Here is a 27,843-nt window from a genome sequence, read left to right on the forward strand (position 1 = left end):
TATAGTTTTGTGAGAAAATATTCAATAAAACATATTTCATTAATTTATATCCCTGCTCATTCTGGGCTTTGAAGGCCCATCAGTGATTGACAGCTGTCTACATAGCCATAGAGAGAAGGCTCAATACATCAATCTGCTCAGCTGTTCTATAACATGCTGCCTTCAGCTTGACACCAGGGTCAATGTGACAGGTTTCCCTTAAAATTAGAAAATCTTGAGAACTGTTATTAGCCAGTTTAGCCAAACAAAACAAAGACAAAATAAAATGAATACTTACAACAGATCTATAAGCCATAAAAGAAATCCACAAAAATAAGTGCAAAGACTGTTTATTAATCATTTTATTAATGACAAATATGATTAAAACAAATTAGTGGGAGGGGAAAAACAAAAATACACTGTGCTAGCACAAGCATTCCAGGGTATTAAAAACTCAATAACTCCTACAGGAAAATAGAAATAAAGCCAGCAGATGCTTTTTAGTCTGCAAAATAAAAGTGAGATCATATACTAATTCATCTTTGAGCAATAAATTGGTGTTATTGAAGAGGAAACTCTAAATACACATTTAACTCATCTACTAAGAAAGCAGTGCAAGGGTAAGGGCGAAAAAACAAAAACAAAAGAGCCCTTCGGCAGCATTGATAAATAAAACCCCTATTCTTGCAGAAAGGAAGGTGGCCAACGTCATGTAGGAGATGCTAAGTGCACAGGACAAGAGTGAAGCTACACCTATGCAGTTGTGCTACCAGTAAATGACTGGGATGGTGCCACCCAGAAACTGTTAGTTCTCTACACAGAATAGAAACTAAAGCTTGTGGTTTGTTTCACATCTGCTAAACTAAAAGTCATAATGGTGCCTACATTAAAAATACTAAGGGGATGGACTATAAGCTGTTTATAGCTCATGAAATTAATGATTAGACTGTGATAACGGTATTGCAATAATACCACTGGTATACAGGTTATATAAATCTGAGCTGACATACAAATAGTTACTTTTACTGCCTTGCTTTAAGGACAAATCCATTTAGCCTCTGATCAAATGGATTGAATGCTTTTCCAGTCACACTGACTGTGGGCCACCTTCCTCACTGCCTGCAATCCTGTTTGCTTTCCAACCGGTTTCAAATCTACTGAGAATACTTTACTTTCAAACCTATATAATCCCCAGTTTCCACTACTAGGTCCATATCTGGGAGGGGAATTTCACAATAGCAGGCTAGCTTGCATCTCCCTGACTGATTGGTGCCGAAGGGCAGAAAAAATCTGCCTCTTTTCTTAAGCATACACATTTGCCTAAACAAAGATTATTTGTTTTGTGGAGTAGAGTCCAGACAGTAGCCAATCAAAGCATACAGAAAACACTGAGAAAACCCCTCTCCTTAAGGGAGTTTGTATACTCCATTGCTCTGCTACACTGCTTTAGGAAAGAGAGGCTAGTCATTGAGTCATTTGCTGCATCTGAAAGTCCCTGTTTGTGGCAGCATTTCTGACTTGCCACAGCATCAACCACAATGTCTTGCAGTACTCAGGTCCACCGCAACCAGCAGAATAAAAAGAAAAGAAAATACATCCAGCACTTTGCTTCTCTAGAAAGTTTTAAAACCAACTAGTACAGAACCTTTAGGTAGAGGGACTCGGTGGAGACCATCGGTTTCTTAATCAAAGCCAGTTTGAAAATCAAACCTGCATCTCAAAGTTGACCTCTTCAATTCCTCATTAATACTGTGGTTTGTGTTGAAGAAACTAGAATATGCTGCCTATATAGTTTAAAACAGACTAATGAATCTGTGTTAAAAAAAAACAACAACTCTGAGATAAGGAACTGTTTTTCTCCAGCTTTGATAAAATAGTGCCAAAGGAGTACATAACCAGCTGATAAACAAAAGCTGTTCCTTCAGCCCTTGCCCATGTTACGTGGCGGGCTAGAGAGGTCTAGCGGGTTGTTGAACTTCTTACAGCGGCAACTTGATTGCAATTGTTACTCCCATTTACTACCTATCCTGTTAAGGTGCGTGTGGCTTCTCTGATGTATAGCCACGTCTCCTATCGTTCTCCTCGCCTCTGTGTGCTTGCAGTGGTCTCGCTCGCTTTCGCTCTCTCGATATTTTTTATTTTATCCCTCTCACGTTCCTCTCTCTCCTGTTGCTCTCACAGTGGTGCTTCAGTTTTAGCAGTGGAAAACAGGTATCCGTTTATTTTTTTATTACTCAGAATAAAATGTGGATGAACTAAGTTCCACGCGGGATTAGCTCGTCTTCAACCTGGAAAACAAAGAACAACTCATTCTTCAGTGGCCAAGATTAAACGTCAAAGAAATGCCCTAAGGAAGCAACTTAGTTTGCCACTTAAGGCAAAAGTCAGTTACATTTAGTTTCTTCAGCTCTGCATTTCAAAAGCCATAACTTTTTTTTGTCGACAGCCATAATGAGAGCTTTTTTGTGTGTAATAAGTTGTCCTCCAAATTCTCTCTTAGAAAATACAAGTGTAAAAAAAACAGCAACACAACACCACCATGGTTTTTAGGGATTAGATTTTTCCCTGCACAGTAAAAAATTGATTTTTGTACTCCCCATAAAATCCTTTTCTCGTAGGATGCATTGGGGGACACAGCACCATGGGTATATGCCCAGCTGCCACTAGGAGGCTGACACTAGAAAGAAAAGTGTTGGCTCCACCCATCTGGGCTATACCCACTGCACATGCTGGAGCTAACCACTTGGTCAAAAAAGCAGTAGGATCAACAACCGAACAAAAATAAGAAGCCAACATGTCCTAAACCAGAGATAGGACGAGAACAGAATCCCCCCAGGAAAAAAACTGGAAGTCTAGAAATAACGAAAAAGGCCAGGATCCGTGTCCCCCAATGCATCCTACGAGAAAAGGATTTTACGGCGAGTACAAAAATCTATCTATCTTTCTCGTGAATTGCATTGGAGGACACAGGACCATGGGACGTCCAAAATCAGTCCACGAGGGAGGGAAGAAACAGCCATGCAAGCCACCTAACACACAGCTGCTTACAGAACCTTGCGACCCAAGCTGGCATCGGCAGAGGCCAAGCAATGGATCTAATAGAACCTCGAAAAGGTATGTAGCGAAGCCCAGGTGGCGGCCCTGCAGACCTGGGAAACAGAAGCCTGATGCCGAACTGCCCAAGAGGCTCCGACCACCCTAGTGGAGTGAGCGGTCAACTGAAAGGGGGGAATCCGACCCTTTGCAACATAGGCCTCCTTGACAGCTGACCGAATCCAACGGGAGACTGGCTTTGGAAGCTTGCAGACCCTTACGAGGTCCGTCAGGAACGACAAAGAGGGAGTCGGAACACCTGAAAGACTGTTAACCGAAGACATAGGCGGAGCGCCCGAACGTCATCCAATCGATGAAGGATCTCTCCCTGGGATGAGCAGGATTAGGACAGGAAGGACAATCTCCTAATTAATATAGTATGAAGACACCACCCTGGGGAGAAAAAAGAGGGAACCGGACGAAGGACCACTTTGTCCTGGAGGAACACAAGGTAGGGAGACTTGCAAGAAAGCGCAGCAAGCTCACAAGGAAGTAGATTTTACATGAAACTAAGGAAAGAGACATCCTTCAGTGGCTCAAAAGGAGAAGACTGAAGAGCGTCAAGGACAATGTTCAAGTCCCAAGGCTCCACAGAGGGGCAAAAGGGGGAAGCACGGTGAGCAACCTCCTGGAGAAAAGTCTTAACCTGAAGACGGGAAGCCAGAGACCTCTGGAAAAGAACGGACAAGGCCGAAATCTGACCCCTGCAAGAGGCCAGTCGAAGACGCTTGTCAAAACCGGCCTGGAGAAAAGACAGGATCCTAGGCACAGAAAAGCAGAGAGTGAAACTGGCCAGATTCACACCAGGAAAAACACATCTGCCAGGTACGGTGTTAAATACTGGCTGATTGGGGTTTGTGGGCATGAAGCATAGTCTGAATGACAGACCCAGAGAGACCGTGGCAACAGCCACATCGTTAAACGCAGTTGCGGTAAATTCGGGTGGAATAGCGGACCTTGGGAAAGGAGGTCGGGACGCAGGGGAAGCTGCCACAGGACGTCAGCGAGCAGAAACACGAGATCTGCGTACCACGCTCTGCAGGGTCAATCCGGAGCCACCAGGACCCGAGCCTCCTTGAGGAGTTTGAGTACCCGGGGAACAAGCAGAAAGGGAGGAAAGAGGTAAAAGGAATCTGAACTCAGGCCAAGGAAAAACCAGAGCATCCACCGCCAGAGCCTGAAGGTTCCGGGACCTGGCGACATAAACCGGAATCTTGTGGTTCAGACGAGAAGCGAACAGGTCCACGTCTGGGGTTCCCCACCTTTGACACTGGTGCAGAAACACCTCCGGATGGAGGGAACAATTGCCCGGGTTGAGACGATGGCGACTGAGGAAGTCCGCCGCCCATTTGTCGACACCGGGGATGTAGACTGCGGGAACGTGAGCTTCTGCCCACCGCAGGATTCGCAAGGCTTCCCTGAAGACAGTCCCGCTTCTGGTGACCCCCTGGTGATTCAAGTAAGCCACGGCCGTGGAATTGTTCGACTGGAACCGTTCCGAGCTTGTAACTGGAAAAACAACCCCTAGAGATTAAATGGCCTGAAAAAATAAAAATAAATTAACGGCCGCCCTTGCAGGGGACCGGGGAGGAGACGACTGGAAAAAACAACCGGAAGGGGAGGTCGGAAAATTCTATCCTGTAACCGGAGGAAACGACCTCCAGAACCCAGGCGTCTCCCACGTGCGCTCGCTAGACCTACTGAAAGGCGAGCAAGAGCTGCGCAAGCCCGCCGTCCCCCTCCTTACCGGAGAGGGGGCACAGTCAGGCAGAGGTTGTCAATGCGGGCTGTGGCTTAGAAGGCTTCGGTCTAGCAGGCCAGGAAGCCTTGGCTTCGAAGGAGGGCCTAGGAGACTTTGAGCGGGAGGAGGAGCCCCGAAAGGAACAAAAATGCAGTGATCACAAAGCTGACCCGGGAAGCCGGCGGTGGCAAGGTCGATTTTGGGGAAGAACAGAACTTTTACCCCCCGTGGCCTCGGAAATAAGTTCCTCCAAGCGCTTCCCAAAGAGTCTACCACCTAGAAAAGGGAGAGAAATGAGAGCCTTCTTGGAAGCCGCATCTGCCGCCCAGGTATGGAGCCAGACCACACAGCGGATGGCCACGGAGTTGGCAGCCGCTCTGCTAGAGCGGCGTGCCGATTCCATGGAAGCATCGCAGAGGTACCTGGATGCTTGGAGAATTTGAGAGGCGAGGGCAGGAAGCTCAACCTGAGCAGAGTCCTGGGGCAAGGACCGGATGAGTTGTTTGGTCCAGAAAACGCAGGCCTTAGCCACCCAAGACGCTGCAAATGCTGGACTGCAACAAAAACAGATTTGGCTAAAGATCCGCTTGTCAGAGGGATCCGACAAGGAAGCCGCATCTGCCAAAGGAAGGGTGGTCGCTTTGGCCAGGTGCGCCACCTGGGGATCAACCTGTGGTGGTTCAGACTATAGGTTCACCGACTCCTCTGCAAAGGGAAAAAGGGCGTCAGACGCCTTGGAGAGTTGAAGTCGTCTATCCAGGTGACACCACTCCTTAGCCAGAAGTGCGTTGAGGTCCGGTCTGCATGGTTAGGAAAAACCAAGGCGGGGCGCCTGGAACTGGAGAATGACACAGATCCCTGGGCCGCAGAAGAGGGACCCTCCTGCACTCGAAGCGCATCCCTCACTGCCTTTATGAGATCCTGCATGGCCGCAGACATAGATGCGCTCTGCTCAGATCCGGAATCTGATCCAGAGGTGTTCCCAGGAGTGGCAGAAACAGCAGAAGAGGAAACTTCGCCAGACTCTGACTTATCCAGTGAGTGAACTGGGGAAACTGAGGATGAGCAGGACCCAGCTGAGAGCACACAAGGTCACTTACGGGACCTGGTGTCAGAGAGAGAGAGAGCGAGCCCCGACTGTGGGAGTTTCCCTACTGGGGGCTGAGCCAGCAAACCAGCCAGCGACTGCACCATAGATTGGGAGAGACTGGCAAGGTTACCTATGGCTTTGGAGAGGGACAAGGCCCAATCAGGGGGGACCGACACATCAGTGGCGGCCGGGGCGGCCATGGGAGGGCCTGGGAGCAAGGCACTGTGCGCAGGTGGGACCAGATTGACAGCACAGCATCTTTTGATTGCAGCCAGTGCAAGCAAAATAAGTGACAATCCCAGGAGGGGGGTTGGGCACTGGGTCCTGTCTGGCAGAGGACATGAGGGCAAGGATGGAACCTGTAAGAAAGAAAAAACAGCCATCCGAAGCTGTCCTACCGGACCCCAGATGCTGTGTCCCAAAGAAAGCAGCAGCAGCTTCAGAAGACACTGCACCTCACAAGGTTCCACCTGAGTCCGGCGCACAAAGAAGGAGGAGACTGCTCTGTCCTCGGAGCAACAGCAGAAAAGGGGCGCCCTTCAGGCAGAAAGTCAGCGCCAGGACGGGATTGGAGGATGGGGAGAAGGCTCCTCCTACAGTCCTCCCCAGACAGACGTGACCATGAGAAGCCCGGGAAACAGGCAGGGGGCGGTACTATCACGGCTGAGTAGGCCGGAAAAAAGCTGGGGTCTTGATTAGCAAGCGCACCTGGGAATCCCGTGGTAAGCCGCCGCCTGCCGGAGACTTGAGGAAGGTAGGGAGGGGGGAGCAGGAGGGTAAGCGACCGCCGAGGGTGAAGGAAGGGGAGGCCGGAAAAAGGCAGGGGCCGAGCGGCAGGCAAGGGAACTCTGCGGCCTAGGCAAGGCAGAAGCCAGGACCTAGATTTAAGCAGAAATGCGGGCAGAGGTCCAGGAGGAGAGGCAGGCGGGCAGAGGTCCGGGAAGACAGACAGGGAAGGTCCAGTAACCAAGAGTGTGACCTTTAATGAGCCAGTGAGGACCTGTCAGCCCCAAGAAAGAATGACAGAAGGGAAGGGGGACAAGGGCGCCCTGACTATGGATAAGGACCCCCTCTCCACCCATATACTGGGAGAAAAGGGACCCACTAGTTCCATGGGAGGATTGGGGATGAAGGGATCTATCCTTACTTACCCTCAGACTTCTTTAGGCGAAGTTGGGTCTGCCCATCGGCAGACTCAACAGGCGAACCTGGGAATGCCAGCTTCCACTGCGGATGCAGTTGTGGGGACTGGGCGACCGTTTAAGTACAAAGTATGCGCCCACAGGGGGTGCAACTATGGTGGAAGTCCACGATGGAGCCCCAGCCTGCTGAACCTGTGAAAGAAAGAAAAAAAAAAGCAGGACCTACAAAGAAAAAGAGCAGGTCATGTCTGCCTCCTACTGACACTAGAAAAAAAAAAAAAAAAAATTTGCTAGCTCCAGCATGTGCAGTAGGTATAGCCCAGATTGGTGGAGCCAACACTTCTCTTTCTAGTGTCAGCCTCCTAGTGGCAGCTGGGCATATACCCATGGTGCTGTGTCCCCCAATGCCATTTACGAGAAAACAACATGTCATCTTTATTCTACAGGTTAGTACGATTATGGAGATGGCAAATTGATATACCGCATTTTATTCGCCCTATAAGGTTTTTGAGGAGGAAAATAGGAAATAAATATTTTGAACCAAAAGGTGTCCATTTGGTGGGTGATGGCACTGTTCTGGAGGGGGGAAATCGGTGGGTGATGGCACTGTTCTGGAGGGGGGAAGGGGGAAATCGGTGGGTGATGGCACTCTTCTGGAGGGGGGAGGGGGGAAATCAGTGGGTGATGGCACTCTTCTGGAGGGGGGAGGGGGGAAATCGGTGGGTGATGGCACTGTTCTGGAGGGGGGAGATCGGTGGGTGATGGCACTGTTCTGGAGGGGGGAGATCGGTGGGTGATGGCACTGTTCTGGAGGGGGGAGATCGGTGGGTGATGGCACTGTTCTGGAGGGGGGAGATCGGTGGGTGATGGCACTGTTCTGGAGGGGGGAGATCGGTGGGTGATGGCACTGTTCTGGAGGGGGGAGATCGGTGGGGGATGGCACTGTTCTGGAGGGGGGAGATCGGTGGGGGATGGCACTGTTCTGGAGGGGGGAGATCGGTGGGGGATGGCACTGTTCTGGAGGGGGGGAGATCGGTGGGGGATGGCACTGTTCTGGAGGGGGGGAGATCGGTGGGGGATGGCACTGTTCTGGAGGGGGGGAGATCGGTGGGGGATGGCACTGTTCTGGAGGGGGGGAGATCGGTGGGGGATGGCACTGTTCTGGAGGGGGGAGATCTGTGGGGGATGGCACTGTTCTGGAGGGGGGAGATCTGTGGGGGATGGCACTGTTCTGGAGGGGGGAGATCTGTGGGGGATGGCACTGTTCTGGAGGGGGGAGATCTGTGGATGGCACTGTTCTGTATTTTGCAAGGAGTTTATTAGTAATATATAATGAATTTCATTAATAACATTTTGGAATTTATGCTGTGAACCTTAAACATTTTTCTTAGGATATGGGCTTGCCCAAAAACTATTCTGGCATTTATTTATTTTTTTTTACAGTGTTTTCCATGTGATTTAAATAATTGAACTTAATAGATTGGATTGTTACGGACACGGTGACAGCAATTACCTTTGATCATTTGATCTCTTGCACTATACTCTGTAATACAGAAGTATTACAGTCTATAGGTATTTTCACAGACCCTATTCCATCCTGCTAGAGGCACATTCCACTGCATAATGGAAAAGGATCAGTTCTGCAGCCCATAGACTTCCATTATGACGGAATGTAGGTAGGCATTCAGTTATACATTCAGTCCTAGAATTGTGTTATCTACCATGGTAACAGAATCCATAATGCAATTCTGCTTTTACCACAAAGCGTGAACAAATTTCAAAATTTGAAATCTGCTCATCTCGATGACCTGATAAGTCAAACATAGGATAAGACGACAACCCCTTTATCTCACTGATCTCAGTGATGTAATAGTACGTCAATGAGCAGGAAGGGATTAAAAAGAAACCTTTAGAAAATAATAATAATTTAGGCAGATTAGAAAAAAAAAAAAATATGTGTTAGCCGTTACTGTTTCATTGTATTTATCTTAAGAAAGAATGGTGAAAAGCACTTACACACTAGTACTGTGACAGCCCAGTCACACCTCCAAGTTGATAGGCGCGCTCCCCCTGGTAAGTGGAGTCCTGCGATAACGCAACATCAATCTGAGACTTAAATTCATCACCAAGGTAGCTATCCTGGAATGAGAGAGCACACTCACTGTAATTTTCAAATGAAAAGAGATTTAAGCCAGTATTCACTTCTTTCCCTGATGTTACAGAGGTTGTTCTAGGAATCGAAAAAAATATATATCATGAGCTCCAATAGAAGACAACCTATAGGTAGCGACAATGTTTAGGGTTGTATTCACGTACAACTCCGTAAATCCAGGGTTGTTTTTTTCCTTCTTTGGTGGTCCCTGCCACTCTTTTTACCAATGTGCACTGCTGTAGCCAATCATTGGCCTCAGCGGTCTCATCTTTATATAGGACAGCAGACCGCTAAGGCCAGTGGTTGCAGCAGTTATGTAACAGGGGATTAAGTAGGTAGGTTTAGGTAAGGATTTTTATTTTTCTCCCCTCTGGCATTTTGTGGACCTCTTTTTTTGCAGTAAAATTTCCAGCTCCAGATGTTAGTTGAAGGTATATGGGAAATATGGAGAGACATTTTTCTACTGGCATTTTTGTTAATCGGAGTAAAGTTGAGCAAACCTGTAGAAAGTTCGGGTGCAGCCTAACTTCAGGTCAAAGTTCGGAACCCGAATTTCACCCCGGACCCCATTTAAGTCAATTGGGACCCGAAACTTCACTTTATTATTTTCAGTTATAACATGGTTATAACGGAAAATAGCATTCTTAAAACAGAATGCTTACTAACGTCTACTGAGGGGTAAAAAAATTAAAAATGACCTCATCCACTTGATCGCAAAGCCGGTATCTTTTTTTTTTCCAGGACCTGCGGTGAGGTCACTGGGCTCCCCACATGGTGAGCCCGGTGACATAATCGCAGGTCCTTTTGCAGATCCTGAAGAAAAGAGGATACCGGCTGTGTGATCAAGTGGATGAGGTGTGTTTTTTGTTTTTTTTTAAACCCCTCAGTAGACATTTTATTTAACATTCAGTTTTAAGCAAAGTATTTTCCATTATAATGGAAAATAATAAAATTACCCGAACACTGAACGTCAGTGAAAAAGTCTGGGTTCGGGTACCCGAACTCGCAAAGTTTGGTACGAATCTGAACTTTGGAGTTTGGGCTCGCTTAACTAATCAGGGGGCACTTTTGGCTTTCTGGTTTGCCTTTCAAAGACATATGCCGGAGCTCTTAGCATTTTATTTTAGGCATTTTCACATCATCTTCACTAACAGGCAAAAACACCATAACAAAATGGTAGTGTGTAAACATACTGCTTGCAAAAGAAAGAACAAAAATTTGCCACAAAAATGGACGTGTTTATAGCACATAAAAATGCAAGTTAATGCAAATTCATTTGTTAGGATCCTAACAAACTCTGTCTGTTGCCCATTATGATCAAGCACAGTGAAGATTTTATGTCTTAAAGGGGTTTTCCAAGTTACTTTTTTGTTCTTTGTATGTTAGCTGTCTTTTTATGCCCATAATATTCATGAGGAAAACCTCAGAAGAGGAAAACCTCAGAAGAGGAAAACTAGGGAAATGAGTTTTTTTTTGCCTAAAACTTGCTTAGCAAATGTATACATTGCAGACCAGATATATCCATCTATATACACAATAAATAGATATCTATCTATCCATCTATCTACATACACACACACACACATACACATATATACACATACACACACACAGTACAGACCAAAAGTTTGGACACCTTCTCAAAGAGTTTTTTATTTTCATGACTATGGAAATTGTAGATTCACACTGAAGGCATCAAAACTATGAATTAACACATGTGGAATTATATACCTAACAAAAAAGTGTGAAACAACTGAAAATATATGTCATACTCTAGGTTCATCAAAGTAGCCACCCTTTGCTTTGATTACTGCTTTGCACACTCTTGGCATTCTCTTGATGAGCTTCAAGAGGTAGTTGCACAAGTGAAAAATTCCAAATCCATAAACAATAGTATACAGGCGGATCTCACACTTCTATATATACCATGCGAAGATTTTCGGCAACCTATTACTCAGCTGCGCGTATATGAAGACGGCTGCCTTACGTCTCCCAGTTCACATGCGAAAGAATGGATGTCCGCCTGCAATATACGATGAAATCTCCCTTTGTGGTAACAGTCTCACAGAAAACCTGATCCGAAACAGTCCGGATTACCTTAATAAAGGACAGATCTCGTATACTGCTTTACAAATTAGCGCGGTACCCGTTAAACTTTTTTCTACTTTGTATTAAGGACTTTGAACCTGTCCTATTAAGGGCACCGCAGCTGACTGTCCATTGGTCCACACCCACCAATTTGTTTCTGTCTGTTACTTCAAGAGGTAGTTACCTGAAATGTTTTTCACTTCACAGGTGTGCCCTGTCATGTTTAATAAGTGGGATTTCTTGCCTTATAAATTGCGTTGTGGAGAAGTCAGGTGGATACACAGCTGATAGTCCTACTGAATAGACTGCTAGAATTTGAATTATGGCAAGAAAAAAAAGCAGCCAAGTAAAAAAAAAAAAAACAAGTGGCCATCATTACTTTAACCCCTTAAGGACACAGCCTTTTTACACCTTAGGACCAGGCCATTTTTTGCAAATCTGACCAGTGTCACTATAAGTGCTGATAACTTTAAAACGCTTTGACTTATCCAGGCCGTTCTGAGTTTGTTTTTTCATCACATATTGTACTTCATGACACTGGTAAAATGAAGTTAAAAAAAATATTTTTTTTGCACCAAAAAATACCTAATTTAACAAAAATTTGGAAAAATTAGCAAATTTCAAAGTTTCAGTTTCTCTACTTCTGTAATACATAGTAATACCCCTAAAAATTGTGATGCCTTTACATTCCCCATATGTCTACTTCATGTTTGAATTATTTTGGGAATGATATTTTATTTTTTGGGGATGTTACAAGGCTTAGAAGTTTAGAAGCAAATCTTGAAATTTTTCAGAAATTTACAAAAACCCAATTTTTAGGGACCACTACAGCTCTGAAGTCACTTTGCGAGGCTTACATAATAGAAACCACCCAAAAATGACCCCATTCTATAAACTACACCCCTCAAGGTATTCAAAACTGATTTTACAAACTTCGTTAACCCTTTAGGTGTTGCACAAGAGTTATTGGCAAATGGGGATGAAATTTGAGAATTTCATTTTTTTGGCTAATTTTCCATTTTAACCCATTTTTTCCACTAACAAAGCAAGGGTTAACAGCCAAAGACTGTATCTTTATTGCCCTGACTCTGCCGTTTACAGAAACACCCCATATGTGGCCGTAAACTACTGTACGGCCACACAGCGGGGCGTAGAGTGAAAGGTGCGCCATATGGTTTTTGGAAGGCAGGTTTTGCTGGACTGTTTTTTTGACACCATGTCCCATTTGAAGCCCCCTGATGCACCCCTAGAGTAGAAACTCTATAAAAGTGACCCCATCTAAGAAACTACACCCCTCAAGGTATTCAAAACTGATTTTACAAAGTTTGTTAACCCTTTAGGTGTTGCACAAGATTTAATGGAAAATAGAGATACAATTTCAAAATTTCACTTTTTTGGCAGATTTTCCATTTTAATATTTTTTTTTCCAGTTACAAAGCAAGGGTTAACAGCCAAACAAAACTCATTATTTATGGCCCTGATTCTGTAGTTTACAGAAACACCCCATATGTGGTCGTAAACTGCTGTACGGGCACACGACAGGGCGCAGAAGGAAAGGAATGCCATACGGTTTTTGGAAAGCAGATTTTGCTGGACTGGTTTTATTGACACCATGTCCCATTTGAAGCCCCCCTGATGCACCCCTAGAGTAGAAACTCCAAAAAAGTGACCCCATTTTAGAAACTACGGGATAAGGTGGCAGTTTTGTTGGTACTAGTTCAGGGTACATATGATTTTTGGTTGCTCTATATTACACTTTTTGTGCGGCAAGGAAATAGCTTTTTTGGCACCGTTTTTTTTTTTTTATTTACAACATTCATCTGACAGGTTAGATCATGTGGTAATTTTATAGAGCAGGTTGTCACGGACGCGGCGATACCTAATATGTATACAATTTTTTTTATTTATGTAAGTTTTACACAATGAATTAATTAAAAAAAAAAAAAGTTTTAGTGTCTCCATAGTCTAAGAGCCATAGTTTTTTTTAGTTTTTGGGCGATTATCTCAAGTAGGGTCTCATTTTTTGCGGGATGAGATTACGGTTTTATTGGCACTATTTTGGGGTGCATAAGACTTTTTGATCGCTTGCTGTTACACTTTTTGTGAAGTAAGATGACAAAAAATTGCTTTTTTTTACACTTTTTTTTTTTTTTTACGGTGGTCACCTGAGGGGTTAGGTCATGTGATATTTTTATAGAGCCGGTCGATACGGACGCGGCGATACCCAATATGTATACTTTTTTTTATTTATGTAAGTTTTACACAATGATTTCATTTTTGAAACAAAAAAAAAAATCATGTTTTAGTGTTTCCATAGTCTAAGAGCCATAGTTTTTTCAGTTTTGGGGCGATTATCTTGGGTAGGGTATGACTTTTGCGGGATGAGATGACGGTTTGATTGTTACAATTTTGGAGTACATACAACTTTTTTGATCACTTTTATTAACTTTTTGGGGAAGTAAGGTGGGCAAAATTTCAATTTCATCATAGTTTTTAATTTTTTATTTTTATGTCGTTCACTGTTTGGGTAAAGTAACATGACCGTTTTATAGATCAGGTCGTTACGGACGCGACGATACCAAACATGTGTAGGGAATTTCATTTTTTTTTATGATAAATGTGTTTTTTGATTTTTACTTTATTTTCACTTTTTTTCACTTTCTTTTTGACCCAGAGCCACTTGGTTCTTGAAGATCCAGTGGGTCTGATGTCTGTATAATACAGTACAGTACAATATATAGTACTGTACTGTATTTTACACTTTGTCTGAACAGATCTATGCCTTTCAGCACAGATCTGTTCAGCACCATGGACAGCAGGACGCCTGAGAAGGCGTCCTGTTGCCATGGGAACCTTCCCTGTCTGCTCAGTTATGGTCAGAACTGCGCAGACGGGGAAGGGTAAGGACAGGGCTTGGGGGGCTGCCTGGGAGCTCTCTCCCTCTCCATTCGGAGGGGCTGCAAAGGCACAGCAGCCCCCCGATGGGAGAGGGAGGGAGCTCCCTGCGCTGTTAACCTTTTCCATACAGCGGTCCGTACGGACCGCTGTATGGAAAGGGTTAAACGGCTGACATCGCATCACCGATGTCAGCCGTTTATACCAGGGTGCCAGCAATGTGCTGGCACCCTGGTATACCCACTAGACGCCAACGATTACGCAATGGGAGGCGGGCGGGGGATCGCGATCCCGCCTGCCGCACCGCCCGCAACCCTCCCCCTGCACCTCCCACCCGGCAAAAATCACTAAGGGGTGCAGGGGAGGGGGGGATACAGATATATTTTCGGCATACTAAAGTTTCTGATCCCCGCGGTCAGGGACCGCGGGGATCAGAAACTGCAGAAATCGCAGCAAACCGCAGGTCTGAATTGACCTGCGGTTTGCCGCGATCGCCGACATGGGGGGGTCACGGGACCCCCCAGCGCATTTAGCCTAGGTGCCTGCTCAATGATTTGAGCAGGCACCGGGTTCCGATCACTGCCAGCCGCACGGCAGTGATCAGAAATACACAGGGCGTACATGTACGCCCTGTGTCCTTAAGTACCAGGGCACAAGGGCGTACCTGTACGCCCTGTGTCCTTAAGGGGTTAAGAAATAAAGGTCAGTCAGTCCGAAAAATTTGAAAAACCTTTGCAAGTGTCCCCAAGTGCAGCCACAAAAAACATCAAGGGCTACAAAGAAACTGGCACACATGCGGACCTCCCCAGGAAAGGAAGACCAAGAGTCACCTCTGCTGCGGAGGATAAGTTCATCCGAGTCACCAGCCTCAGAAATCGCAGGTTAACAGCAGCTCAGATTAGAGACCAGGTCAATGCCACACACAGTTCTAGCAGCAGACACATCTCTAGAACAACTGTTAAGAGGAGACTGTGTGAATCAGGCCTTCATGGTAGAATATCTGCTAGGAAACCACTGCTAAGGACAGGCAACAAGCAGAAGAGACTTGTTTGGGCTAAAGAACACAAGGAATGGACATTAGACCAGTGGAAATCTGTGCTTTGGTCCGATGAGTCCAAATTTGAGATCTTTGGTTCCAACCACTGTGTCTTTGTGCGACGCAGAAAAGGTGAACGGATGGACTCTACATGCCTGGTTCCCACCATGAAGCATGGAGGAGGAGGTGTGATGGTGTGGGGGTGCTTTGCTGGTGACACAGTTGGGGATTTATTTAAAATTGAAGGCATACTGAACCAGCATGGCTACCACAGCATCTTGCAGCGGCATGGTATTCCATCCGGTTTGCATTTAGTTGGACCATCATTTATTTTTCAACAGGACAATGACCCCAAACACACCTCCAGGCTGTGTAAGGGCTATTTGACCATCGGTCACCGGACCTGAACCCAATCGAAATGGTTTGGGGTGAGCTGGATCGCAGAGTGAAGGCAAAAGGGCCAACAAGTGCTAAGCATCTCTGGGAACTCCTTCAAGACTGTTGGAAAACCATTTCAGGTGACTACCTCTTGAAGCTCATCAAGAGAATGCCAAGAATGTGCAAAGCAGTAATCAAAGCAAAAGGTGGCTACTTTGAAGAACCTAGAATAGGACATATTTTCAGTTGTTTCACACTTTGTTGTTATGTATATAATTCCACATGTGTTAATTCATAGTTTTGATGCCTTCAGTGTGAATCTACAATTTTCATAGTCATGAAAATAAAGAAAACTCTTCGAATGAGAAGGTGTGTCCAAACTTTTGGTCTGTACTGTATATATTTATACACACACACACACACACACACACACACACACAGTTGCAAGAAAAAGCATGTGCACCCCCATTGGAATGATGGATTTCTGCACAAATTGGTCATAAAATGTGATCTGATCTTCATCTAAGTCACAACAATAGACAATCTCAGTCTGCCTTAACTAACACACAGAGTTAAATGTTACCATGTTTGTATTGAACACACCATGTAAACATTCACAGTGCAGATGGAAAAAGTTATGTGAACCCCTAGACTAATGACCTCTCCAAAAGCTAATTGGAGTGAGGTGTCAGCCAACTGGAGGCCAATCAATGACATGAGATTGGAGGTGTTTGTTACAACTGCCCTGCTCTATAAAAAGCATACACTAGTTCTGGGTTTGCTTTTCATAAGAAGCATTGCCTGATGTGAATGATGCCTCACACAAAAGAGCTCTCAGAAGACATACAATTAAGAATTGTTGACTTGCATAAAGCTGGAAAGGGTTAGAAAAAGATCTCCAAAAGCCTTGCTGTTCATCAGTCCACGGTAAGAAAAATGGTCTATAAATTGAGAAAGTTCAGCACTGCTGCTACTCTCCCTAGGAGTGGCCATCCTGTAAAGATGACTGCAAGAGCACAGTGCAGCTTGCTCAATGAGGTGAAGAAGAATCCTAGAGTGTTAGCTAAAGACTTACAAAAGTCTCTGGCAAGTGCTAACATCCCTGTTAGCGAATCTACGATACGTAAAACACTAAACAAGAATGGATTTCATGGGTGGATACCACAGAGGAGGAAGCCATTGCTGTCCCAAAAAATAAAAATAAAAATACATTGCTGCACGTTTACAGTTGGCACAAGAGCACCTGGATGTTCCACAGCAGTACTTGCAAAATATTCTGTGGACAGATGAAACCAAAGAAACACAAAACTATGTGTGGAGAAAAAGAGGCACAGCACACCAACACCAACATCAAAACCTCATCCCAACTGTGAGGTATGGTGGTGGGGGAATCATGGTTTGGGGCTGCTTTGCTGCGTCAGGGCCTGGACGGATTGCCATTATCGAAGGAAAAATGGATTCTCAAGTTTATCAAGACATTTTGCAAGAGAACTTAACGCCATCTGTCTACCAGCTGAAGCTCAACAGAAGATGGGTGTTGCAACAGGACGACCCCCCAAAGCATATAAGTAAATCAACAGAATGGCTTAAACAGAAGAAAATACGCCTTCTGGAGTGGCCCAGTCAGAGTCCTGACCTCAACCCGATTGAGATGCTGTGGCATGACCTCAAGAAAGCGATTCACACCAGACATCCCAAAAATATTGCTGAACAAAAACAGTTCTGTAAAGAGGAATGGTCAAGAATTACTCCTGACCGTTGTGCACATCTGATATGCAACTACAGGAAACGTTTGGTTGAAGTTATTGCTGCCAAAAGAGGTTCAACCAGTTATTAAATCCAAGGGTTCACATACTTTTTCCACCTGCACTGTGAATGTTTACATGGTGTGTTCAATAAAAACATAGTAACATTTAATTCTGTGTGTTATAAGTTTAAGCAGACTGCGATTGTCTATTGTTGTGACTTAGATGAAGATCAGATTATATATATATATATATATATATATATATATATATATATATATATATATATATATATATATATTTTTTTTTAATACACAACTCGGACAACCCCTTTAAAGTACTCTTGAAAAGGATAACACCGATTGGCTTCTACGAGCAATGAGTTTCCCCTAACGTATGTTACAGAATGGTCAGAAACAGCACATTCTAAGTTTATAGATGGGAACAGATTCATTTTTGCAGCCACTTGTAAGGAACAACATACAACCACAGTACAAGATTCCTGATACCCATTTTCATTGTGTAGCCAGTTAGTGGCCATATTTAGCTCATGTACTGAGACTTTGAAATGTACAGTAAGATTTCATGCAGTTAGCAAGGAAGTGGCAAACTAAAAAAAATAAAAAAAAATCTTTAATACCTGTGATAATTCTGGTTGAGAAAGCCCTGGCTGGCTCATTTGTGATGGCTGGCTCATGGATATGTATCCTTGGGTAAGGGGTCCTTGAGAGAATGGTTGGGATACAACATCTTGACTGGCCTGACTATTTGGCATATTTCCCTGACTCATGCCTTGAAGCCCAATGCCCCTCTGTTTCTGGCGTCCACCACGTGGTGATTTCCCTTTAGTCATTCCACGACCTTGGGAAATACGGTCAATGTATGAATGAGCTGCAAGATGATTAATATAAAACTTTCAAAGAACATCATAAGCACAACACATTGCAGTGTAATTACTAGCCATTAAGTCTTGATACAAAACAGCAAAATACTGAGTAGTAGCCAGACATTCTTATATATACAAACAATATTTTATCAAGCAGTTTTACTTCAAGGGTATGTCGCACTACCCAAGTTGTAGTAGAACAATCCACTTTGGATTAGTTATATGTGGATTTGTCAACGAATCCAGTCAGCAGTGCAAATTGACACGCTCTCCGCTTCTCAATTTTTTAATTGCCCATGGATTATTTGAACAGCATGTGGCAAGTTTAAAATTCATCTACTTGGTTGCTATTGTAAAACGCTGTGACTTTTCTGTCCACATGTGGATTTACCTTAAAACAAGCTGCTTGATTAAAGGTTTCCTTCGTGGGCACTAAAAGGTATCTACTCTCCAGCTTATCAACTCAACTAAAACAGTACGGCATAGCTTGAGCACATACATATTTCTAATGCTTATTTATAGAGACCTGCAAACAAGCACTCTTTAGGCCCCTTTCACACGGGCGAGTTTTCCGCGAAGGGGGAAATGCACGAGTTGAACGCATTGCACCCGCACTGAATCAGGACCCATTCATTTCTATGGGGCTGGTCACATGAGCGGCAATTTTCACGCTTCACTTGTGCGTTGCGTGAAAATCGCAGCATGCTCTATTTTGTGCGTTTTTCACGCAATGCAGGCCCCATAGAAGTGAATAGGACTGCTTGAAAATCGCAAGCATCCGCAAGCAAGTGCGGATGCAGTGCGATTTTCACGCATGGTTGCTAGGAGACGATCAGGATGGAGACCCGATTATTATTTTCCCTTATAACATGGTTATAAGGGAAAATAGCATTCTGGATACAGAATGCACAGTAAAATAGTGCTGAAGGGGTTTAAAAAAATTAAATAAAATAATTTAACTCTCCTTAATCCACTTGTTCGCGCAGCCGGCATCGCTTCTGTCTTTATCTGTGAGCAATAGGACCTTTGATGACATCACTACGCTCATAACCATGGTGATGGATCATGTGATGAACGCAGTGACGTCAAAAGGTCCTATTGCTCACAGATGAAGACAGAAGAGATGTCGGCTGCACGAACAAGTGGATTAAGGAGAGTTAAAATTTTTTTTTTTAACCCCTCCAGCCCTATTGTACTATGCATTCTGTATTCAGAATGCTATTTTCCCTTATAACCATGTTATAAGGGAAAATACAATCTACAGAACACCGATCCCAAGCCCGAACTTCTGTGAAGAAGTTCGGGTACCAAACATGCCGATTTTTCTCACGCGCGTGCAAAACTTTTTAGAATGTTTTGCACTCACGTGGAAAAATCGCGCATGTTCCCGCAACGCACCTGCACCTTTTCCCGTGTGAAAGAGGCCTTACACTTGCAGCAAAGTGATCCGGCAAGCAGTTCTGCCGCCCGAACTGATGGCATTTGTAAGACTGATCAGGATTCAATCAGTCTGCAAAATGCCCGATCAGTCTTACAAATGCATTTAAATGCCGGATCCGTCTTTCCGGTGTCACCAGAAAAACAGATCCGGCATATTTCTTTTTACCTTTTTTTCAGTCTGTGCATGCGCAGACCAGAAGGACTGATCTGGCATTCTAGTATTTTGAATGCTGGACCTGGCACTAATACATTCCTATGGAAAAAAAATGCCGGATACGGCATTCAGCCAAGTGTTCAGTTTTTTGGGCCGGAGATAAAACTGTAGCATGCTGTGGCATTATCTCCATCCTGATCAGTCAGAAAGACTGAACTGAAGACATCCTGAACGGATTGTTCTCCACTCAGCGTGCATGGGGATATAACTGATCAGTTCTTTTCCGGTATAGAGCCCCTAGGGCGGAACTGTATGTCGGAAAAGAAAAACGCTAGTGTGAAAGTGCCCTTAATGGAGTTACAGCTTTTAACCCTTTAAGATTAAGCAGAGATACCGTTTTTTGTTTTTCCCTCCCTGCCTTCAAAGATTCATTCATTTTCTTATTTTTCAATTGTCAGTTGTAATGAGGGATTGTTTTTTGCAGTCTATGTAATCCATTAAAAGTGCAACTTGGGCTACTTTCACACTCGTGTTTGTTGCGGATCAGTCATGGATGTGAACAGACTGTTCTGTTCAGATAATACAGCCGTTTGTATTATCTATAACATAGCCAAGACTGATCCGTCTTGAACACCATGGAGGATGGATCCATTTTCTATTGTGCCAGATTATGTCATAGAAAATGGATCCGTCCCCATTGACTTATTGTGTGTCAGAACGGATCCGTTTGGCTCAGTTTCGTCAGACGGACACCAAAACACTGCAAAGTAGCGTTTTGGGGTCCGCCTCCGAAGCGGAATGGAGACGGAACGAAGGCAAACTGATTCATTATGAGCGGATCCTTTTTCAATCAGAATGCATTAGGGCAAAACTGATCACTTTTGGACCGTTTGTGAGAGCCTATAACGGATTTAACAAACTGAAAGCCAAAACGCTAGTGTGAAAGTAGCCTTAATGTGTTGAGAAAACTATAAAAAATAAATAAAAGTGGGGTGCAAATGGGGAAAAAAAAGCTAAAAGTTTGTCTTTACAGTGTCAGCAATGCGATAAAGATGTACAGTTAAACTTTATTCTGTGGGCCAGTACTATTATGGCGATACCATGTTTATATAGTTGTGTTTTACTACTTTAAAAAAGCTAATAGTTTGTGTTCTCATCTGTAAAATCTCTCTTGTCTGGGTTATTGAGGGACACTCCTTTTCCGCCTATGACACTGGGGGGGACACAGGACTGTTCAAAAGCAGTCTACAGGGGAGGAAGAGAGCAATAGACCCCAAGGAGCTAATCCACAGTCACCTAGACACCTTGAACACAGTGCCCTGCAGCAGCTTACGAACCAGGAAGCAAAGTGCAAGAATATGTGCGGCAGAAGTGGCCATTAAAGAAAATTAAATATGGAGAGCATGGACAACACCTAAATGGAGAGGGCGTTTTCCCGAGGATGGGACATAGAAGGGCAAAAGGAAGTAAGGACAATGTCCTCTTTGAGATGAAAGGGGTTGGAAAAAAAACCTTTGGTAGAAAACATGGTTATAAGGAGGAGAGCTGCCTTATCCTGGCAAAGTACCAGAAAGGAGGCCTTGCAGGGAAGGGCCACTTATTTAGACATCTATCTAACAAAAGTGATTGCAATCAAAAAGGCTACCTTCTATGACAGGAGACAAAGCAAAATTCCTGAAGGGGTCAAATGGAATCGACTGAGTGACATTAAGGACCAAGTTCACATTCCATGACTGTTTAAAAAGAATAGAAACCTATACGTTTAAAGGGAACAGAGTTTGAGGTCCAGGTCCAAACCGTGTCGCAAGAAGGAGAGAACCCTAAAAAGAAACAAAGTGATGGTAGGTGATGCTCCCCTCACCAATTAAAAAATACTTAAAAAAACCTACGGTAGATTTTAGCCGAAGCAGGTTTCCTCATTTCATCATTGTCCGTAGCAGGCTATTTGAAAATCTACATAGCTTTTTAGGGCAGGACTAATTCTGCATACCATGGCCGACAAGGCCAATCGAGTGAGATAAGACTCGATCAGGATGCCCTACATTTTGATCCAGCAGAACCTTGGGCAGTAGATTGAGAGGTGGGTGGCTGGGGGGGGGGGGGGGATGGGGGAGAAGAATAACTGCAGGAGGCTGAAGTCTTTCCAGAGAGCAACCAGGACATCCACTGCACACCCCAAGGGGTCATGCATCCATATGACAGTGGGTAGTTTATGGTTGAGTCTGGAGGCCATCAGCCCCATGACAGGGCGACCCAACCAGGGACACTGCCTCGAAGACTTCCGGAGGAGAGACCACTCACCTGGGTCTATCAGTATCCTGCTCAGGAAGTCTACTAAACAATTGTCCACCCCTGGGATGTGGACTGATAAGCCGGCTCCTCCGCACACCTTAGTATCTTGGCCGATTCTGCCATTATTGCTGAGCTGCGGGTCCTGCCTTGGATGACTGACGTACGCTACAGATGTAGTATTGTCTTACTGGATCTGGCTCAGCAGACCCTTAGGATAGGAGTTCAGTGTTCACATTCCTTGGACTGTTTGGGGGTGGTAATGACAGCCCAAGACGTGGACGGAAAGGATTTCCCCATCTACACAGATTGATTTGAGAGCCACCACAGGAACTGTGAGTATATGTCCTCTAGGAGGCGTTGACACTAGTAAAAGCTGTTCACTCCTCCCCTGGCAGCTATACCCCCTCCAGTCTGGAGAGAGAGCTTCAGTTTGTGTACAAGCAGTAGGAGAAGCAAGCCAAAGAAAAAACATGGAACACCAGCCATGCCAAAAGACCCAACAGAGTTCTAACCAGTAACAGCTACAACTGTGGTCAAACAACAATACTGGGTGGGATCTGTGTCCCGCAATAAAAGCGAGAAAGATTTTACCGGTAAGTTATACAAAAATCTCCTTTTCTCACCCATAGTCATTGGGGGACACAGGAACCGTGGGACGTCTAAAAGCAGTCCACAGACCCATGGAAGCAATCGTCCCTGCAGGCATCTAAGAACTGTCGCCTGCAAGACCACGCAGCCCAAGGCAGGGACCGCCGATGCATAAGTATGCACCTGGTAAATTTTTGTGAACGTGTGTTAGGAGGACCAGTAGCAGTCTTACACAACTGAGCAGCCGAAGCACAATTACCCTGAGCCCAATAAGTGCCCACCTCTCTGTGGAGTGAGCAGTGACACCTATGGGCGGAACCCTGCTCCGGGTGCGGTATGTTTCAGCAGTTGCAGACTGAATCCAACATGCAATCGCCACCTTGGAGGCCGCCAATCCCTAGCGAGGACCCTTCGGAAGACCAAAAGGGGTTCCGTACGCCGGAAGAGATTGGAGGCTGCAAAATAATGATTGGAGCTCTAACAACAAACGTCCAAAAATGTCCTAATTGATATGGAAGTCAGAGACAACCTTCGGGAGAAGGAATGAGCCGGAGAACCGCCTTATCCTTGTGAAGAACCAGGAAGGGCTTTCTGCAAGAGAGCGCCCCCAACTCTGACGCCTGTCTGATGGAGGTGAAAGCCACAAGAAAAGACTACCTTCTAGGACAGGAGCCGGAGTGAGATCTCCCGGCAAGGGCTCAAAGGGAGAAGACTGGAACGCTGAGAGAACTGCATTCGGATACCATACGTGCTACTCCCTGAAAGAAGGTTTCCATGGCACCAGGGAAACCAGAGTGCACTGGAAGCTGCCCCAGGATAGAAGCGCCAATACCTGACCCATCAAGGACTAAGGGCTAAACCAGGTCCAACCCTGATTGTAGAAAGGATAGGACCGTGGGGAGAGAGAGAAAAAAAAAAAAAAAAAAAAAAAAAAAAAGGAGTGAAGGGATGTCTCGTCTTTCACAGCAGCCCAGAAAGGACCTCCAGGTCCTGATAGATTCTAGGCGATGCAGGCTTCCTGGCCCGAATCATAGTGCAGGTGACATCCGCCGACAACCCTCTCCACGTCAGAATGGCTGTTTCAATAGCCACACCGTCAACAAAAGACCCTAAATGCCAATGTAGGACCGGACCCTGTGAAGGTAGTCTCTGAGCGGCAGTTACCAAGGGACGTTTCCTAGAAGGAGAACGAGGTCGGCGTACCACGCGACGGTGTCAATACGGAGCGACTAGGATTTGTCGGAATGTCCTCCGGCTTGATTTCTGTAGAACCCTGGGAAGGAGGGGAAGAAACACGTAGGGAGGGAGAACCCCCGCCAAGGAGAAATCCAGGCGTCCACGTCGCATGCTTCCAGAACACTGGCTCTGGAGGGAAGGTGGGAAGCTTCGTGTAGACACAATTAGCACACCCGCACCAATGGAAAAGTCCCTGTAGAAGGAGGGACGTACCAATCTGTCCCAGTTAAGTCGAGCTAACCTTAAAAAAACTCTACCTGGAAGGGCGCTGAACAGGCGCAACTGCCAAGCTAGTACCCCTACCTGAGGGGGACGTCCCACTGCAGCGACCAGGAACTCTAGCATTAGCGAAAATAGCCCATGTGGATATCAAGCTGTAGCAGCTAAACCTGAGTGCCAGCATAACCATTGTCCCAGAGAAGGAGTGGTGGATAGAGAACACTCGATTCGCTGGAACGTACTCAACATATATGTGCAATGGAGTACACTATATATTGATGCAGACAATATGACCGACTGGAATAACGGGGGCCCATGGAGACGGGGTCTCTAGGACACAAGTGATGCTAGGAAACCCCCTGAGAAGACAGAGGATGTTATAATCATGCGCAAAACCAGCATTAAAGGAAAGAGGCTACAAGGAGGAAAAAGCACCGTTCCACTGATGGCACTCATATAGCACTAGAGTAAGAGTACCAGCACCTGCGAGTAACGACTTGCCACGCTCCCTTGTGAAATAAGCGAAGGCACCTAGAGCCGTGGCGCCGCAGAATTGCAGCATCTGAAGATGTTTAGTTATTCCCCCACTAATGGATCCTTGTCAAAGTGGGTAATGCAACAGAAAAGCACGGTGATGTGCAACACTCCGCCTATGGAAGGATAGCGCGACAGTCAGAACTGTATTCAATGGTAGTGCAATTACCTACCTAAGGAAGGTGGAAGCATATGGCAAGTACTAGCCAGTGGTAGGGAAAATACTCCACCTATGAAAGGGGGGGTGAAATGGCGAGAACTAGTGCATAAGGAGTGTCCTGTACCCCGTGGGAGTGCAATTGTTGCACCTAAGGGGGTAATGCATACAGCACACAATGTAACCAGTGATTATGTCAATGAATATGCATATGGCAGGTCCCGAACCCCATGTTATTGTACTTAGTCCACCTATGGCAGGGGACAATGTATAAGGCAGGTACTGTATCCCGAAGTAGTGCAGTTACCCAGAGTTCTAGGAGGTGACATCGGGGCGGTAGGAGGGGGCCAGGGTATAAATGGCGCAAGCTCCAGAGTAGTGTGAGGCACACTAACACTGTGACTAACATTTATTAAGCCCTTTACATCACTATTGAGGCGTAAAGAAGCTGCACATTATAATGCACGCCATATGTGCACCATAATCTGCAACTTTTTAGGCTTCTTGCCACTTTTCCGAAATGGTGAGATGGTGAGAAAAAGGGAGCGGGGCTATGTGCCACCTGCTACATTTACTATAACTTTCACCAGAAAATGGTGGACGTTATAGCTAAATTCTAGACTTCAGTTTCTATTACACGGCAGGGCAGAGATATACCTAAATTGTTAGGAGGCATCTGCTGTATGGATAGGCCAATTTTAAATGTCTCCCTGCGTGTCTGACAAAAACGTGGATACATTTTTCCCTGATATTTATGGCTGAAAGCAACCCTTTTCATTAACTTTAGTCTGATGCGTATGGGCAACTTTCAGTTGTTCCTACTAACACAGAAAGAAATTGGGAGGAATTAAAAAACACAAATATATCAGCAAGTTGCATATGGTCATTGTACAATAGTAAAGCTTTAAAAAGCTGGAAACCCTCTTGTAGCCTAGACATATCACAGATGTTCTAGCAGGGTGCTGTACCCGTCATCCACACTGCACATCTCTTCTTTAAATCACACACCTAAAGGGTGGTGTCACTGTCTTTGCTTGACTTTTTGAGTCCTTTTTCATCTTTGGGTGCCTCTTTTTTTTTTCCACAAATACATTTTTTGCATACTGTCCTACATCAAAAACTGTATGGCAGCACCCACATAGCAACTGCTCTATAGATTCAAACATTTTAAATGTACTCTACTATCTATGGCTGTCTCACAGTTGACTAGAGTGGCGGACACAAAGGAGAAGTGTCTGCTGCTCCATTCAAATGAGGTAACAGCACTTGTTCTCGTGATCGGTGGGGACCTCAGCGGTCAGACACATCCCTTATGCAGTGAATAGGAGGTAAGTTGTTGTAATAGGACAACCCCTTAAAAACAAAAACAAGAGTAGTCTTTTTGAATACCAGTTAACTGCCTATATTTGTAGTTTTAATATGTACTCAGCTTTTATGGATTAACAGGCTTTATATAATCATGAATGTTAGGTACCTGCAGTTGGTCCATTGGCTTGTCCAAAATAACTTGGAGGAGGCATTGGAGGCATGACTAAATTAAATGGTATTGGAATGTTCATGGCAGTTACATGACTGGGTCCAGAGCTAATCATGCCGATCTGATCATGAGTTTGAAAGTACATGTTTGAAGGTCGAGCTTAAAGATAATGGAAGCAGAAATTAGAACACAAACAGAAAACTACTTCAATTATCACTGTGTTTCATATGAAATCCTGTCAACTATGATGTAAACAGACTGAGCACCATCAATGATTATCACCAGGAGGCCAACACTTGTCACAACCTGTCTGTTGAGCGCAGCAGCTAATCACAGCACAGCTTTACTTTTTAGTGCACTTCAAAAATGAGCGCTGCAAGGTCCCATTCTCTTTGGTTTCAGTCATTTTAGACAGGAAAAATAGAAAAAGCACCTCTTGTAGAACTATCAAAATGACAGCTATCCACACTGAAACCCAAAGTTCCACAAGTCAATGTGGCCCGTAAGGCACTAGTGCTACCTGTCATACGACAGATTCAGCACAGAAACCAGAGTACAAGTGTGAACACAGCCTAACTAGGTAATGTGTAACAAGCATAAACACAAAGGATCATGCTTCTAGTCACCAAGCAATCAAGAAGGCCCTGCTTGCAGACAGTATTTTAAAGGGAGTCTGTCACCCCCATATGGCCATGTACAGTGCTTACATGGCTCTGTAGCACACCTATACAGGATTGTAATGGTACCTTTATCTTTGTCTTTAGACTTGCACCAGCAGGAAAAAACGAGATTTTTGTATAAACTTACCAGTAAAATCTCTTTCTCGCTCTTTCCTTGGGGGACACAGAAGACCTTGGGTATAGCTCATCTCCCTAGGAGGCGTGACACTAAGTGAAAACTGTTAAGCCCCTCCTCCATCAGCTATACCCTCAGCCTGGAGAGAGAGACTGCCAGTTGCGTGTCCAAGTAGTGAGAAAAGGCAAAGTCCAACAAGTGGAAACAACAAGCCAACTACCCAACGGGTAAACAAAACTCGGAAACCGTGCAGAAAAAAAAAAAAAAAAAACAATGAATGGGTGGGTGCTGTGTCCCCCAAGGAAAGAGCGAGAAAGAGATTTTACTGGTAAGTTATACAAAAATCTCGTTTTCTCGCCCAATTTCCTTGGGGGACACAGAAGACCTTGGGACGTTCAAAAGCAGTCCAAGAGGGGAGGGACCACAGCACCAAGGCGAAGCACCCGAAGGCAGCAAGGAAATGCCACCTGCAAAACCAGGCGGCCCAAGGCAGCAGCCGCCGAAGCCAGAGTACGCACTCTGGAGAACCTGGTAAAGAGTGCAAGGAAGACCGTGGCCACCCTGCACAATGGCATGGCTGAAGCCCAATGCCTCCGGCCCCGGAGGCACCAACCGCTCTGGTGAAATGAACGGTGACACCAAAAAAACAGAACCCTGCCCTTGATGCAGTAACCACAGCAATAGCCATTTGGTTAAAGCGGAGGAAAGCACCCAGGAGCCGTCAAC

At 45.1% G+C, this 27,843-nt stretch overlaps 1 protein-coding gene across 2 annotated transcripts in view; it reads right to left on the reverse strand.

Annotated features, from left to right (window-relative positions):
* Positions 1 to 323: 323 nt before the first annotated feature.
* UPF1 (UPF1 RNA helicase and ATPase) overlaps positions 324 to 27,843 on the reverse strand; it is a 103,943-nt gene continuing 76,423 nt past the window's right edge. Inside the window, exons 21-24 of one of the 2 annotated variants that reach the window (XM_044268861.1) lie at positions 26,320 to 26,481; positions 17,980 to 18,200; positions 9,062 to 9,184; positions 324 to 2,267 (exon numbers count right to left, since the gene is read on the reverse strand). In XM_044268861.1, the coding sequence (XP_044124796.1) occupies positions 9,065 to 9,184; positions 17,980 to 18,200; positions 26,320 to 26,481 (503 nt within the window). In that variant the 3' untranslated portion in view covers positions 324 to 2,267; positions 9,062 to 9,064. Of the gene's footprint in view, positions 2,268 to 9,061; positions 9,185 to 17,979; positions 18,231 to 26,319; positions 26,482 to 27,843 lie in introns of both variants that reach the window. The other variant, XM_044268851.1, reaches the window with a different exon arrangement.

The sequence above is a fragment of the Bufo gargarizans genome, chromosome 1, assembly GCF_014858855.1.
Source record: "Bufo gargarizans isolate SCDJY-AF-19 chromosome 1, ASM1485885v1, whole genome shotgun sequence".
Lineage (NCBI taxonomy): Eukaryota > Metazoa > Chordata > Amphibia > Anura > Bufonidae > Bufo > Bufo gargarizans.